This window comes from Centruroides vittatus, unplaced genomic scaffold, assembly GCF_030686945.1.
Source record: "Centruroides vittatus isolate TY-2023 unplaced genomic scaffold, ASM3068694v2 contig_400, whole genome shotgun sequence".
Taxonomy (NCBI): Eukaryota; Metazoa; Arthropoda; class Arachnida; order Scorpiones; family Buthidae; genus Centruroides; species Centruroides vittatus.
In genome coordinates, this window is record NW_027122215.1 from 4,465,958 (window position 1) to 4,482,996 (window position 17,039).

The 17,039-nt window shown below is 30.6% G+C and overlaps 1 protein-coding gene and 1 long non-coding RNA gene across 2 annotated transcripts; both read left to right on the forward strand.

Annotated features, from left to right (window-relative positions):
- Window positions 1-9,793: 9,793 nt before the first annotated feature.
- On the forward strand, window positions 9,794-10,376 carry LOC136976482 (uncharacterized). The gene is made up of 2 exons (XR_010880936.1): window positions 9,794-10,040; window positions 10,137-10,376. It is a non-coding gene; the product is annotated as an uncharacterized lncRNA (long non-coding RNA).
- A 4,541-nt stretch (window positions 10,377-14,917) lies between these two features.
- On the forward strand, window positions 14,918-16,081 carry LOC136976481 (BTB/POZ domain-containing protein 6-B-like). The gene is made up of 2 exons (XM_067271782.1): window positions 14,918-15,227; window positions 15,308-16,081. The coding sequence occupies exons 1-2, from the start codon at window positions 14,977-14,979 to the stop codon at window positions 15,948-15,950; spliced, it is 894 nt and encodes a 297-aa protein (XP_067127883.1). The 5' UTR covers window positions 14,918-14,976; the 3' UTR covers window positions 15,951-16,081.
- The last annotated feature ends 958 nt before the right edge of the window (window positions 16,082-17,039 follow it).

Consider the following 17,039-nt stretch of genomic DNA (forward strand, 5'->3'; position numbering starts at 1 on the left):
ATAATTTATTTAAAAACTTGTCATTTTACTTGAAGAACGATTGGTTACCATCATAGAAAAATATGCAAAAATATTAATAATAAAGTGAAATAATAATAAGTTTTTTAAATATAAAAAATTATAGTTGATCTTATTACATTTTACTTCGATATTTTATGCAAATGTTTCTAAACTGGATTAGTAGCCTTAAAACAAAAATATCGTGATTTAACAATTTTTATTATTAATTGTAAATTTACGTCAGCGAATTTGAAGAGACAAATTGTTATTTTCTATTATCTATCCTTGATTTAATAGGAATGGCTGTATCGTAAGTATTTTATTTTTTAGTTACGAAATAATTTTATTCATTTATCGTTAATGTTTACGAATAAACGTTTAAATTTGCAAAAAGAAAGAAGAGACAAACGGTTTTTGACACACAATAATTCTTAACTTTTCCAACTTTTATTATTAAAAATTTAATTTTGTAAATAATAATTCTCTAAAATTTGAAGTAGGAAGTATTAAGATTTTATTACATTCCTTAAAAATTTGTTAAATCCTTTTTATGCTTTCTTAGTTACATCACTTTTATTTTTATTTAGTGAGAATCCATTAATAAAGATCATAACCAGTGATGGAAGAGAGATAGAAATTTTCAAATCTGTAATTTGCGGAGAAAGTGAAATATTTTGTGCTATGTTGGAAGGAAGAAAAGACAAAAAAATATTTAGATTGAGAGTGACGGAAGGTTATGCAACTTTCTTAGACTTTCTTAGGTAAAATTTTAATTTCTCAATTAATTCATATTAAATGTCTTGGATACGTGTATGAAATTGAAGAAAATTACAAAATTGGTCATGTAAAAGTTTGCTAAAATTCTTTTTTATAATACGTATTAAGATAATTCAGACGAAAGTTATTGCTGAAGAATAATTTCGTGATGGATAATTTCTTTCAGTTCAGTACTAAATCTTCAGTCCCTTGATATACCAGTAATTAGAATGCTATCTGTTATTAGTAAGAAGCATTAGCTTTACTTATACTTTTTTCTTCTTCTTAATGAACATCTAAAAAATAATACAGTCCATGGCTAATAACACAAGGAAATATAGAATTTAGATTTTATAGTTCTGTAGATATTTAAAAAATTTGATTTTTTTTTTCATTATTTCAATAATTGTTTCATTGTGCAGATAAAATTTGATTTTCGAATGAAATGTTTTGTTTTAGATTAGAAATCGGTAAGTACAAACTGATAATAAGCGTGTGCACTACTACTATCGATCAAATTATGCTAGAAATGATCTTGAATACAGTTTATTAGAAATAGGAGACTGTGCTGGTGATTTTTAGAACATCTCTTCATCTGATATTAACTGTAATTGTAATAATTCTGCTAAAACCCTTTTTTTTGTTATACAGTATCTAGTAATACTATTATTAATCGAAAACTATATATAAATATATTTACACAACAGATTTACAAATTTTTTTATTTTATAAAGAATCGTTCTTTCGCCTGTTATAAACTTGTCTGATAGAATTAGTAAGTCTTATTAATTTTTAAATTAAACTTTTTCAGATAATATTAGTCACGCTTCTTTATAAACATATTAAAAAAAATTCTAACTGGCTCAAGGGAAATTGTGTTAAATAATTTTTAATGACATTTTGTTTCAGTTTACAACATGAATACGATATAGGCAATTTTTACTAATAACTCGAATGTAACTGACTATTGGTTGTTTTCTTTTGAACTCTTGATCCGCCCAGGGGCACTAATCCGAGCCGTATGCATTTGAAAAGGGTTAATGGAATCCTTTACTTTGCGTTTAATAACAGTTAAATAAAATAAAAAATTAAACAAAATTAATTTTTATTTAACAAATTTTCACTTTTATTAATTGAAAATGAAAGCTGCTATTAAGAGATAAATAAAAGTACTTATGTATCATTTCATATGAATATAATTAACTAGGAAATATTTAAAACTTTATTTTCTGTTTCATTACCGAGTTTGGCTGTTTTTATTCTAAAAATTCTAAATTTGCATTCCCTGATGATGATTAAAAATTAAGAAGTTTAGCTCTTCGTTTACAAACCAGGGATGTTTTGTTTAAAAGCTGAATTTGATAAGTTTTTAAAATTTTATCATTAACTTGTTTTTGTGTCGTTACAATATTAACCAAGTTTTAAATTCAAATTAGAAAATATTAGTTTTTAAATATAATTAGTCCGTCCAGTTTTCCATCTCTCGTAGAGGCGGGTTTTGATGTGCTGGTCCTCCGAAACTATTCTATTTTGAGCTATTTCTTCATTTAACTATAACTCCTTTAAATCTTTTCTGTGAATTTTCAGCATTCTTTGGTCTACTTCTCTTAGTTCCTAAGTTATTAAATTGTCTAACCAATTCATCATCTAATAAGCTCAAGCTATCTAAGGCTTATTTACCATAAGCCTTTCTGTAATGTCCTTTACTCCTAAATTCTGTTATATGCTCTCTTTTAATTCTAAGGTAATACCATACACAAACTTGAGCAAGGGCGTCCGCAGAGGGGGACAAACGCAGCACTTGCCTCCTCTGGAATCGAGAAAAAAAATTCCACAAATTATCTTAAGTGATCGAGATTTGTAACCTTACACCCACAATCATGAATGTGTTCTATAATATACTTGTGAAAAGAACACCAAAATTTTTAATAATTAATTAAAATCAATAAATGTTTATTTGTCGTCTCCTGAAAAATTTTGAGAACGCCCCTGAACCTGAACTTCATTTCTGCTACCTACGTGTTTTTTTCCTGAAATTTCTTCATTTAGATCCCCACAACATTACAATTCTAAGAACTATTATTATTATTAATTTAACTTTTAATCTAATTGGTACTATTGTATCACAAGGCATTCCACTTACATTCTGCCACTTCTGCACATTCTTATATTTATTCCGTGTGTCTAATTCTCTTCCAATCTCTAATATTGATCCTAAGCATTTAAAAATTTATTTTGTAATTGTATAAATATTCTGCTTTTCACAGATATATCGGAGGAGAAGAGAGAGATCGATCCCAATGCGAATTATTAGATCTTTATAAGATGATCAAAAAATACCAAATTCAAAAATGTATGGACAAATTTAAAATGTTTCCGAAGCAAATTAATAAAGAATTTGCTTCAAAAGCTTATGAATACGCTCTAAAATTCAAAGACCTGGAATTACAATATTACTGTTGGAAAATGTTTCGAGAATTTACTGATTATCACATCAAAGGAGAAGAATTTATCCATTCTGGGAAGAAGACGGTTGAAAGATTTGTCACCTGCCCAATTTACAATAATTTATCTGAATCATCATTATTTATTGGACTGTATAGATGGGCTAAATTAAGGGTTTTGAATAATGGCTTTCTTCCCGAAGCCGTTCGTATTAGAAATGAAATGAAGCCTTTTCTGTGTTATATTAGATTTTTGGTTATGACACGTGACGAGTTGGAAGAAGTTTTCAAAAAAGGCATCTTGAATGAATCTGAAATAACAGAAATTCTGAATTTCAGCAAGGTTGACATCGTATCTCTACCTTGTAATATCAGTAATAATACAAAGAAGAGAAACATTGACGAATACTCTCGTTTATTTCAATATCATAAACTTCGATGTTTCAAAAGTGAAGAAAGGACATTAATACTAAAAGATGATTTTTTTTGCGAATTGACAGTTTTTTCTAAATGCTATCTCCTTAAATTACATCTTCCTATCCGCCATTCTAGTCCATCTCCACTTGCTGTCAACGTGAAAACTTTCCTCGTAAAAGATTACTTGGTGACTAATTTGAATACCAGGAAGGCAACTTGCTGTACTACTGGAGAAATAACTATACTACATCCTACGATAGTTTTTGAAGAAATGTGCCGATATATAATTAGAGTATATTTTCTCCCCAAAGTGATTCAAGATAATGAAATAACTATAATGAGAGCACCTAATTATTACCACTTTGAAAACGAGAGTTTTAATACTGTTCGTAATAGATTATATTCATTTTGTTTCAATGTTTTTCTAATTTAAAACAGACTAATTAGACTTGACAAATTTCCGAATTTTGTAAGTCTAAATGTTTAAGACTAATAATTTAAAAATCATAATAAAATTTCATTTAAAAAGATTATCAGGATTTGTTTATTCGGATATCGCAACGCGACACATGAACGATCTGCCGAGGGGATGCTTCCCGGGAGGACTTTCTATGAGAAACTGGCTCCTATCAATCAGGTTTTACTAACGTGAAGGAAACCCAGAAAACTCCACGTTGGCGAGGCGCGAACCTACGACCAACTAACCTAACCTGTGTTCAGTAAGTTTAATCCATTCGGCCACTGGTGGGCTTATTCGTTAGTTTTTCTTATGAGTCTTTGTGACTTTTCAAAGCCGTCATGTGCATAGTAAAAAAGCGATTGAAGGAATAAACGATAATGCTCTATAAAAACAAGTATTGAATTATTATTTCTAAAGATATTCACTGAATAGTTTCATAAAAAAAAAATTCTAGTTTTGTCTAAAACGCGGGAAAATTTATAAAAAATGTTTCCAAATTCATCAAGTATTTTATGTAGCGGTTAAACAAAAAGGTTTACTTACTATGAGTAACCCAACGATATTTTCTATTAATAAAATAATGTTAATTTTATAGGAATCACTTCGGACAGCTAAGATTTTTTTCTGTCCCAGCGAAAAAAAATTCCGAATTCCCCTCTAACGACAACCCCGAAGCTAATTATCACCATTTTAATTATATGTTATAAAAATATCAGTTTTTTTGTAAGTTAAATGAATTTTTAATTAATATATAATTTTTTGGATTGAATTTGCACGGATAGTACAATGAAACATTTTTTATGGAACAATGTTTTGTAAAGTAATTAATGGACATTGCAATTCCAATATCGAATTGGAATTATTAGTTTTTTCATCAAATCAAGTTGTGACAAATAATAGCAAACATAAAACAAGGGTTACATTTATATTTTATTACACTTTTTGGAGTGTTCTCATAACATTCTAATCGTAACAAGAATATAAATTTTCGTGTCAGCTGAACTGCTGTTTAAACGAATGCAAGATATTACATTTTGATGGATGTGATAACTATTTTAATGTTAGGCTATTTGTTAAAGTTTTGAAGTTAAAACATTAAGATTAGATTTAAAAAAAACAACAAATTTAATAATTGTATGCCTTATGAAAATAAAAATACAATAAAAGATAGGGAACAGTCAGAACTTTTATATCAATGTACTGTGTAAACACGAGATAATCGTAACACAATTAAAAATTAAAATCAATAAAATCTTGCATCATAATTTCTCGCAATTGTTTAGAGGTGATTTCCAAACCATTGAGATCTACAGGCCTCTTCAAAAAATCGAACAATGTTAGTGAATTCCTATGTTTATATAATTTGCTAGGGGAAACAAAATAATAGGCACTAAAATAAAATTTTTTTTTTTTTTTTTTTTTTTTTTTTTTTTTTTTAGAAAGAGAAACTTAAGCTGCAATTGAGCTGTAACTCTGATTTTATTTTATCATCGTCTAGTTTATATTCAGTTTGTTTAAACATTAATTACGTCAGTTTTGTTTCGAAAGTAGAGCAAGAAATAAAAATCTCATCTTTATTAGGCCTATATATTATAAAAACTATAAGAATGGACACCGAACATTCATTTTTTTTCTTTTTTGGATCCCCTAAGGAACTCACTCATACACAGACAGAGTGTCGCAATTAGAGTAGATTGCAGAGCTCTGTAAAAAATTCCAGCAACCAGTAAATTAACTTTCCAGGCGACATTTAAAATTTTGGTGGCGTCATCTGTTATAAAAAGTCTTAATTAAAAATATGATATTTTATTATTACAGTAGAGCATCGATTATCCGATCCCCGATTAACCGACTTATCAGTTAGCCGACCGCGTTCTAGTCGGCAAATTCAAATGTCCGCTAGTGATGTGGCGCTACAATATTTGGTTATGTCTTAGCTACTTTAATATTATTTTTGTTAAATTTTTGCATGTTTTAGCTGGCAGCACTGGCTCGACCATGAAAAGGAGGCTAGTATTTAAACCAGGCCTAATACACTATACTAATAATGTATTTTTTCATACTTTTCGGTTATCTGACTTTTCAGTTATCCGACCTTTCAGTTATCCGACCAACCGCAGTCCCCAATTAAGTCGGATAATCGATGCTCTACTGTAATTATAAAATGGTGAAAAGCTTAATTTTGAGAGTAGGGATAGGGTTTATAAAGAATTATTTACAATTTTTTATAAACCCCATCCCCACATCTGAATTCATCCCCATTACAATTTAAATTCTAATAACGAGCAAAATCGGCATTACGTCCAACACTACTGGAGATATGATACACGACTCATTTATAAAAAACAGCAAAATTTAATAGGATCAATCCTCAATAAACAATTCTCCCTGCAAAATTTGAAAAATTTTCGACAAAAAAAGCACAAGAGTTATTAGAGAGGTTGAGGCGCACGTATTCAGCCCAAAACGTGAACGGCGGACGGACGAAAGCCGCCATCTGGCAATTCTATACGGTAGATAATGGCGAGTAGACGATCGGCTTAAACTTTTTCATTTTTTGTGTTTGTGGTTAAAATTATGACGTATTTTATTAAAATAATGATTATTTAAGCATTTACGAATAATATTGTAAAGAAACAGACGATTTTAATCCAGAAATTATTTAATTATTCCATTTTTTTAGCAAGTGATGCGGAAGTGCCTGTAGAATTTACATATATTTGTCTTCATAATAGCTTATTTTAAGGTAGGTTTGTTCTTCCACCAGCAGCAGCGTAATACGTTTGTAAATTTTCTAAAAATTAATTTTCCGAGCTGCTTTCAAATTTACATAAGCCACTACTTCCCTCGACAAAAGTATGAGGTAGTCCTATCATCCGATCGTACGGTAGGAGACACGACACTAATTTAAAATAATTATTTAGTGTTATTAAACATCCTATAAATACTTTTAAAAAGTTTAATTTGTTTATTTACCTACCTTCGCTGGTAACCCTCGATGTTAAACGTATCCGTCATTTTTTCAACAAATTTCCCGTGAGTGACGTTCGGTGAGTCACGTGATGCTATGAACGAGCGCCGCAAGGGCTTTCACTTGGACTTAAAACATCAAACGTGTACTTCTGCTTGCCGTACAAGTTTAACGTTTGTACTTGAGTCTCCACTTTGAAGCTCTTTAATAAGCTTCAAAGTGGGTGAACAAAATCGTGCTCCACAGCCACACCCAGATACGCACTAACATCCATACATACAGAAAAATCCCCGAAGGTTTTTTTTTTTTTTTTTTTTTTTTTTGCATTTCTCGACGTTTCAAGATTCCCTGAGTTCAAAAATGTAAAAATCGTGGGGAAGGTCATTTTTGACCGATCGCCATACTTTCCCTCTGTTATATATAACAGCCAGGAATGTAAAAACTATTGAGTAAATCTCAAACCAAATTTGTTACACACACTGTCCTTAGCATGCACTTTAGATTTTCGAAAAAATTACATTAAAATTCAGCCGCTAGGAAAAAATTTGGCGCTGCTATCACCTTAATGTGCGCAATACGTTCTGCACTGTACGTTTGTAGGGAATTTCGGGTGTGAAAGAAAGAACATCTAAAAAGGGAAGACGTTTCAGGTTGTCGAATAATACTTTCTACAGAGATCCTTTTCACCAACTCTTTTATTATGATCACTCTATATAACTGCATTCTAATAAATACGAGAGTTTAATATTTATTTTAAGCCATTATTCCTTATTACATCTATTGATTGATTTGATTATTTTTCTAATTAAAAATTTCCAGGAATTTTTTATCATTCCAATTTGTTCATTTTACGTGCTTAGCTCACGACTTACACAGTCTAAAGAAATACGATCCACATTCGGAATTGTGGGCAAGTTAATAGCAAGGTTGAGGCCGAAGTTTTAAACGCGAAAACGTGTACGTCGGACGTTCAGCGCCGCTTTCCTCTAAGCTTAGAAGTTTGACAATGGTGTTTGGAAAGTCAATGGAATCGTGCTCGACATTCCAAACGCCATTGTCAAACTTCTAGGCTTACAGGAAAGCGGCGCTGAACGTCCGACGTACACGTTTTCGCGTAGAAAACTTCGGCCTCAACCTCGCTAATAGCATCGATTAAAAAACTTATTGCGACAGCTTCTCAACGAATAAAACGTTACCAGAAACTTTTGAATCGCCTTCCCACCTCAATCAATCGCAACTAGGTGGAGTACGTGGTCAGAGTCACTAGATATATCAAATACTTCATTCAAAACAAGGATCTCCATATTTAGGCAATTTCAATATATATAGCGTTAAAACGCTATTCATTTATTGTTTTAACCGGTTTAAAAATGATTTAAAAATTTCCTTTAATTCACTTGAAAAGAATTTGGGATTCGGTTATCTGATGACTAGACACGAAGCGCTCCTTTACGATGACTAATCGTTCTTTTTAATACACTAAACATCAATAATGATTAGAAAAAATAAAGATGAGTAGGTTAAATTGTAAAAATGAATTTAACTAATTCTATATAATATGAAGTGAGTCGTCAAACAAAACAAGCTGATCTCGCTCCAGTAGCTAGCAGTAAGCGAACCTTCATTTGTCTGTTCACCAAATACCAAATAAATTATAAGCTATATATCTTCTTCACGTGTGACAACAATAATGTAAATTTTGAACATCATTTATTAACTTGATAAACATAAGTTTGATCCGATAGAGTACTTTTTCTTTCTATATTTTGTAACCACGTTTTTCTTTTTTCCGAATTTTTCGGTCCCTGAGAAAGTTTAAACAACTTGAAATCTTTTCAGGACAACTTGAACATTCTATAACACAATAAAATGGCTCTCTCTTTTTTTTTAAATCTAAAACATTGGAATATACAGAGCACAACGAACGAAATTGAACCTGCTGGCATAAACATGGCGAATACATGGAAGCATGTTGCAGGCGCGAAGGAATGCGCTACTCTGTATATCTGTATATCAGGGTTCTGAACAGTGACCATAAGCAAAGGTTGGGGTCATTGACAACCTTTCCTTTTCCTCTGTTAAAACGGGTAAGCAGAAACATTGCGTTTAATTAACCGGTTAGGAATGTACCGGATAGGAAGTAGGAATAAGAATGTAGGTAAAGTTAACGCAAAGTTCTTCAGAATATTCCTGGATTTAAGAAGTTAGAAGTCAATTTTCATACTTAATACAAACTGAATATCAGCAAATTTTTAAATACAGCCAGGCAGTTGTAATATTATATTGGTTAATTTTTATTTTCCAAATATGTTCCCTCTAAGCTGCGCGGCCGCGCACTGCTCAAATTGTTGCCGCGCACGAGAATTTATGTGCCGCGCAGGCGAGCATGCACACTGATTTGAATTGTTGTTTACTGATTTTTCCCTCTGTCTGCGACATGATTATTGCTACGTGTATTTCGATAAAATACATTAAATCATTGACAAAAGATAATATTTTGTATGGAAGTATGTTTTAAAATGAATTTTAATCTCTACTTTATAATTAATTATCTTAATTTTTGTAGGAAAAAATAAGATTTTATATCCTTATTCTTCTTACACAAATGTAAATTATACGAAAAAATTATATTTTTCTATCACTTCTGACTTTTGGATATTATATAACTTCAATGAATTTTAAAACATTAAACCAATAATGATTAAAATTAAAGTTAAAAAGGTATGAAAAAGATAATGTAAAGACCATGTAATACCAGGAAAGTAATTAATTATAAATCATACTGCCCTTTAAGTCAAAAATATAATGTATATCTGATGGAAATAACAAAGATTTTTTCTAGAACAACAAATATAGATAAAAGAGAAAAAGAAATTGAAGATACGCATAAGAAATATATTCTAAATGGATATACAAAGCGATTATTAAATGATTGGTACCACAGATTTTTAAGAAATAGATTTAAAGTTAAATGTCGTCAAGAAATAATACGGTATGTGTCGTTTCCGTATATAAAAGGTATTTACGAAAAATGTAATAAGTTTTTTAATCAAAAATTAATTAGATTGACTCCATCCTTAAATAACAGGTTATCAAATATGATGATTTTAAGAAATACTAAAAAAGATTTATTAGAAGAAGAAGGTGTTGTTTATCGGATAGAATGCACGTGTAATAACCCTAGTTTTTACGTTGGTGAAACGAAACGAAGATTGAAGATTCGACTATCGGAACATCTGGCTGCTGTAAGGTTAAAAATTAGTAATTCTCCTGTCTTCCAACATTGTAATAGTAATAATTGTCAGATTAATACTAATAAATTAAAAATTATTTTTAGAGAAAAAACAATGTAAAGCGGAAAGTAAAAGAACACTTCGCTATAATTATGCAAAACAATAATGTAAATTTAAATACGGGAATGTCAACAGCGGAATGCTGGGAATTCTTTATTAACTATGTAAGTGGCTCTTATTAATGAGTTGATTGTCAGGTATGAACTGTGTACGTTTAGCCCCACTGAAAAGGCCTTTCATAAGCGAAATGCATTTGGGGAACTTGTCAGTAATGTAAATGAAAAGTATTTTTCTCTGCAATCTGATGTCTTTTTTTTATACCTTTTTAATTTTAATCATTATTGGTTTAATGTTTTAAAATTTATTCAAGTTATATAATATCCAAAAGTCAGAAGTGATAAAAAAATATATAATTTTTTCGTATAATTTACATTTGTGTAAGAAGAATAAGGGAAAAATTCTGACTACATCGTTTTTATAATTATTTTGGAAGATTTTATATATATATATATGCTCAGAAATATTTTTTGCTCAGAATCTGCTCAGCAAAAATTTTTTTGCTCAGAGAAGAACTGTACATGTTCTGCTCATCTACAAAAAAAAAAAAAAAAAAAAAAAATTAGAGGGAACATTGGCCCAGACTAAAAAAAGGGTAGCCAAATTTGGCGCAAAGTAGCCAAATCTGGCAACGCTGGAACGGACAACCATAGCAAGATACAATGGCACCAAAGCAGGTAACTCAAACCATTGGGCTGGTCCCATGACCACGCTGACTTACCGCATCGTTGTACTGGTGTCAAGCAGTGCCGATTTCCGGCGCTGTTGTATTCAGTAGCGTATGAGTAGGTTTTTACGGATTTTGACAAAGTTTCTGAAGATGACATTATTATTTTTTCAAATTTTTCAATAAGTCATCGCATGCCACACTGTGACATCCGTGTTGGCCATCCATGTGTTAAATCATCATAATCGTCAGCTATAACTAATTGGTCATCTGCAAATAATAATGTATATACAGTATTGTCTCCAACCATTAGATCCATACTACTACATTTTCTCTTCCATATTTTCATAGCCTTTTGAATGTAAATTTTAAATAATGTCGGGGAAACACAATAACCTTGGCGTAAACTTTTAGTAACCAGAAATCTTTCAGATAATCTTGTTATTATGATTAAACATTCCTTTACATTATTTAACATAAAACCATCCATATTTTGCTATTTTTACGACATAAAAATTCCAACGTTAGCGATAATAAATAAACGATGATAGCTCTTATAATTATCCACAGAGGGCACTCGACTATAATTGGCCTCAATAACAGTAGAAGTTGCTGATAACAGTACTGTACTTTATTACCTAAAAGGTTAGTTTATATTTTTAATTTTTATACATTGCATTTAAATAACTGAATACGTGATGTTACTCTATAAAATTTAGCGTAGATGTTTATTTACACGCAAGTTCACGTTTATAACTAGATTATTTCACAAGTCAAGTATAGTATTTTTGTTCTACTTTATTTACGGTTTCGGTTTCGGTTTCTCTTTTCTTTTAGCTAAAGAATAGATTCAGCAAAATAAAGCTTAAAAATGTCGAATTATCCCTTTACTTCTTTTAAATCCTGTAATAAAATATATTAATCGTGCATTAATTTGATTGCGTAAGCAGAGAGTGTGCATATCAAATATCTTATCTCATGTAATAAATTAGAGAATTGTCTTACTATATTTTACTGTTTTTCTGTCTACTTTAATGGTCATTTCCGTTGTATGTAACAAGTTTAGCAATTTAGAAGTGAGAATAAATTACTATTTTTATTTATCAATTTTTGATTTGTTATGTATGGGGGAATCCTGTATACAGGATTCTTTCATACATAACAGGTCAAACAGTTATTCATCCTGAAAATCCCGGCATAAGAAATTTTCGTATATTGAAGATATAATTAACAATAGAGAAACCATTTAAGCATTCCTTGGATCTTCGAAAAACCATCCAGTTTTGTTAAAACTCAACAAAAAGGCTAGAAAACAACTTACTTATACATCTTAAATAAGTATTTGCTTAAATAAAGTAGGGGAGAGCGGGGCTAAAAGTTCCCGGGGTAAGTTGTTCCGATTGAAATAGTTCCATAAGGAAAAAAAGAAATATAATTAGCAAATACGTCATGAATCTAATGTGATTGAACATTGATAATTGATAATTTCAAGGCTGATTAGCTACTTAAGCTAATATAATGGTTAATGTTTCAATCGTTAAATAAAAATTATAAATGTTAAAAAGTAAAAATGTTTAGTTTATAATAAATTTAAAAAAAACAACTAATTATTCATAAAATATTATTGATTAGTCCTTAAATACATACTTAGTTAAATAAATTATTGTTTTTTTTACATATTACACCTTCCATAGATCTCGTAACAATTTGCCCCACCCTGTTAACAACTAGCCCCGAACCGGGGTAAGTTGTTACTTTCCGACTTTAGGTATTGTATTATTAATTATAAAAAAATCTTACACAAAACAACCCCAAAAACTGTCTTTATAGCAAAGTTAGATATATTACTAAATTTTAATCTCTCAATACTTATGCTAGAATTACGTTTCCTTAACAAATTATGACGTTGATTAAAAAACGGAACTTGTAGCCCCGCTCTTCCCTACGTTCAAATAACAATCATATTTTTACATAAGATACTGTTAGAATAAATAAGAAATATCTCTGATAGTTTTATACAGAATTATTAATTTTCCCATAGTTTGTTTGTTATCTTCTCTAATAGAGATGGATCTTCCATCTTCGAAACGGCAAATTTACAATATGGCACTGAGAAAATTAAAAGCGTTCGATTCGAAAATAAGGCGCACGTCATGTTGCATGTGATGTGCCAATGCTAAGGTAATTGGTTCAGTTTTGTCCAATAATGAATGAAAGCTTGCCGATTGACGTTTGTAGTTTCAATAACTTACTGGTGCTCTGCATGTCAATAAATCACGTCATTGCAAACCGTTTTGATGATAATTTTTCAAACTGATATTGGTAATTTCAATTTTTTAAAGACTTTTCTAAAGGTGTCGATCTTTAGAACCCTGTTTTCACATTACATATGCAAAGTTTTGAAAACTATTAAATATTTTTTATATAATTTATTTAAAAAAACTAATGCTTTCTAAACATTCATTGCGGCTACCTTGAAATCCTTTCGTAGGTGACTGCATAAACTGCGGGTCACGAGTTTGCCATCGCTGATCTAGATAATACTTAACCCTGCGTTTAACCGGGCAGAAACTGCCTCTTGCTTTTGCTCTACAGAAAACCTAGACACAGTCGACCATATGATCTATCATTGAACAATTTACGATCAAGATAGACTTATTCTGAAATTAGAAATCTTTACGCTTGGTTTCAGGTGGTCATGTCCACTCAGTAAGCTTGTTCAGAAGCCACTGTTTAATACTTTTTACAATTATGTTCAAAAATATAGAAGAAAAGACTATTTATAATTTCTAATGTCTAGTTTTACAGTTTAGTTTTCACTAAAAGCCGGATACTAATTTTATGTTTACTTTGTATAGTGTATTTTGGTTTATGTATTCTTAGTGTTATACACCCATAGGATGGGTGCACTTATTCTAATTAAAAAAAAAAGAGAGAAGAGAGAGAGAGAGAAACCACCACACATTCGTTCTCCCACGATAAAGAATGCGTAGGGCGTGAGTCTGCTAGCGTTATTATTCTATCACGTTACACGAAATGGCGTTAGTACAACGAGCGTTCTTAATAGAAACCGCCAAATTGAAGCCAAATTTATAACTCCACCACTCAACGAGATCAAAAATAAAAATAAGAATATTACATTAGACGAGATCTATTACACCCCTGCCCCTGAGTAAGAAATCGTAAGAAATCCTCGATCCCCACCCACCCCAAAATACCTTACGTAATTTATGGATGACCCCTTACCTGCCTCGACCATTCGGCTATCAATCAACATGTCGGCTTGATATCGAATTAACAGTTGTGGTTCTTAACGGTAAATGTTAGACTTAATAATTAAGCTATAAATAATATTAGTATATATAAACAATGCAAAATATATTTTTAAAGTAAATATAGTTTGTTGGGCTGCAATTTTCAAATTGCTGATCTATACATTCCTACTGTCGTCCCTCTGTCCGTCCATCCTTCGTTATTCACGAGAACGGAGTTAGATGAAAATCGATACCAGATATGGAAAGCTTAGGACAGGAGGCCCGATTAACTACGAACTTCCGGTCCGGACAGGAAGTCATGTGATTTAAATTCAAACATTTTTACCTTACTATATAGAGCGATAAATTTGGTATAGAATTGATCCTTAAGATAAATTGAGATCAATAATATATTATTCGACCCTCTAAGGTATGCAATATTCATATAATCTCACATTTTCTGTCACGTGAAAAATAAAATCACAGAGAAAAAGTAATCGCAGTTTCAGATTCAGCATCAAAAGTCATATTTATTTTTAAATTAAAATACGATTAAAAATTACAGTCCAGCATTGTGACGATGTCACAATAATCTAGTTATTATAATATTGGACTATATAAAATAATATAATCTATTATTATTTTTTTTAAGTAGAAATGGCTTCTTGGCAGTCAGAAATTAAGGTTATTTCCAATTCGCTAAAACATATTTTAGAATTCAGTGACTTCTCAGACGTGACTTTTACCTTTGGAGATCCACCTAATCGGAAGAAAATCAAGGCTCATAAATTAATTCTGGCTATGAGAAGTGATGTATTTCAAACAATGTTTTATGGATATTTACATGAAAAAGATAGAGAAATAGTTATAACAGATATAAAAGAAAATATTTTCGAATTTATGCTAAAGTAACGTATTCCTAATTTAATATTACTATATGCCTTTTATGTTGTATTTAAATTTAAAAAATCTTTTAAATAATATTTAGATATATATACACTGACGAATTTCAATTGGAATCACCTGGAGAAATTATCCAAGTGTATTATGCAGCTCACAAGTATCACATTCCTCAACTTATGTATTTGTGTAGAGAAAAGATTCAATCGAAACTTAGTGGAAATAATGCTTGTGAAATTTTTCAAGTGGCTTTACTTCTGGAAGACGAAACTTTGATAAACAAATGCGAAGCGATAATTCCTAGATATACCAAAGAAGTATTGGAATCAGAATCGTTCGAAAAACTTTCCGCCGATGCATTAAAATATCTAATTCAGCAGAATAAATTAAATGTTTCATACGAATCAGATATATACAAAGCAATATTAAAATGGGCCAAATATCAGGTGAGTGATGATGCCCAACAACAGTCGATAGAAGAGGAAGAGAAAGAAGAGTTGTTGAGTAAAAACGTCAATACTCAAAAAGAAAACTGTGAGCAAATTAGATCTTTGATGATTGCTTTCTTCCCATATATTAAGTTTCTCAGTATGAGTTTAGAAGAGTTTTTTAAATTGCCTGATTTGCTAAAAGTATTATCGAAAAAAGAAATTGTACACGTAGCCATGAATATTATAAAATCTAGAGAAGTTCCTTTACCTTCTTGGTGTAGCGAGGAAAGAAAAAAATAAGTGAAAAGACTTTTGTGTTAAAATTCATTAAAAATTATGAAATAAAAACTTTGTTTCCTTGTAATATTTATTTAAATTGCAACAAATAAAATTTTTAAATACTTGTTATAGTTTAAACCAGTGAACTTCAAATCAGATCATTCAAAATATATAAAGGAATAACACCGGAGTGAAAATAAATGAAAATCAACAACTTTAGTGCCTTTGACCGGTGTGCTTCTCTCTTCTTTCTCTGTAAAAGAGAAAGAAGAGAGAAGCACACCGGTCAAAGGCACTAAAGTTGTTGATTTTCATTTATCAGATCATTCGTCGAACTATTCTCGTTAAATATGATTTTGCGAGATCGGTAGTAAAAATGATAATTAAATGAAAAAGTTAAATACAAATAACATTTTAAAAACCATAAATAAATTTAGACGAAAATTGTTTTTGTATATTAATCTTATTATAGTATTAGATTTTAATTGATTAGATTCTTTTCAAACGTAACATCAAAATTATGTCGCGTTATCGTGCGTTGTTCCAATCCCCCACACACACACAAAAAAGAAATTTTTATTCATCTGCAAAAAGAGACAACTAAAAATCTGTTGGCCATTATTCTTGTAATGGTTTTTTCGGCGTGCCTTTATCGTGCTACCTGCATTTTTTTTTTCACAAAAACAAATATTTACAAAAACCCGAATAAACAAATATGTTAAGCTTTCAATTGCATCATAAATAAATAAATATATTTATTTGTGTAAATATACATATACACACACAGTATATTCCTCTCAATTTAAAACAATAAGAGGAATAAGCAGAGAAATAATTTTCAATAATAAATAATTCAAATATCAAGTTCGATGGATTGTGATTGGGTAAGTCATTCAGTACCGGGGAGCTTGAAGTCCGCATTTGTGTCAAGATTGACCGGAAGTTGAGGAACTGAAGCCGATTTATTCCACACCCGCCTATTTAAAGAACTCAGGCACAGCTTCCACATCCACAGAAGTCTCAGAAACCGCTAACATTTATGTTAATAGAAATAATGGTAGCCTATGCCCACAGTTGCGAACTTCGATTCTAGGAGACTCGCCCATCTGT

What these genes read in the sequence shown, in the direction of transcription:
- LOC136976481 (XM_067271782.1), top strand. Translation starts at nt 14,977, where the DNA reads ATGGCTTCTTGGCAGTCAGAAATTAAGGTTATTTCCAATTCGCTAAAA. An exon ending in ATTTTCGAATTTATGCTAAA is followed by an intron (nt 15,228 to 15,307) that starts GTAACGTATTCC and finishes AATAATATTTAG; the next exon opens with ATATATATACACTGACGAAT.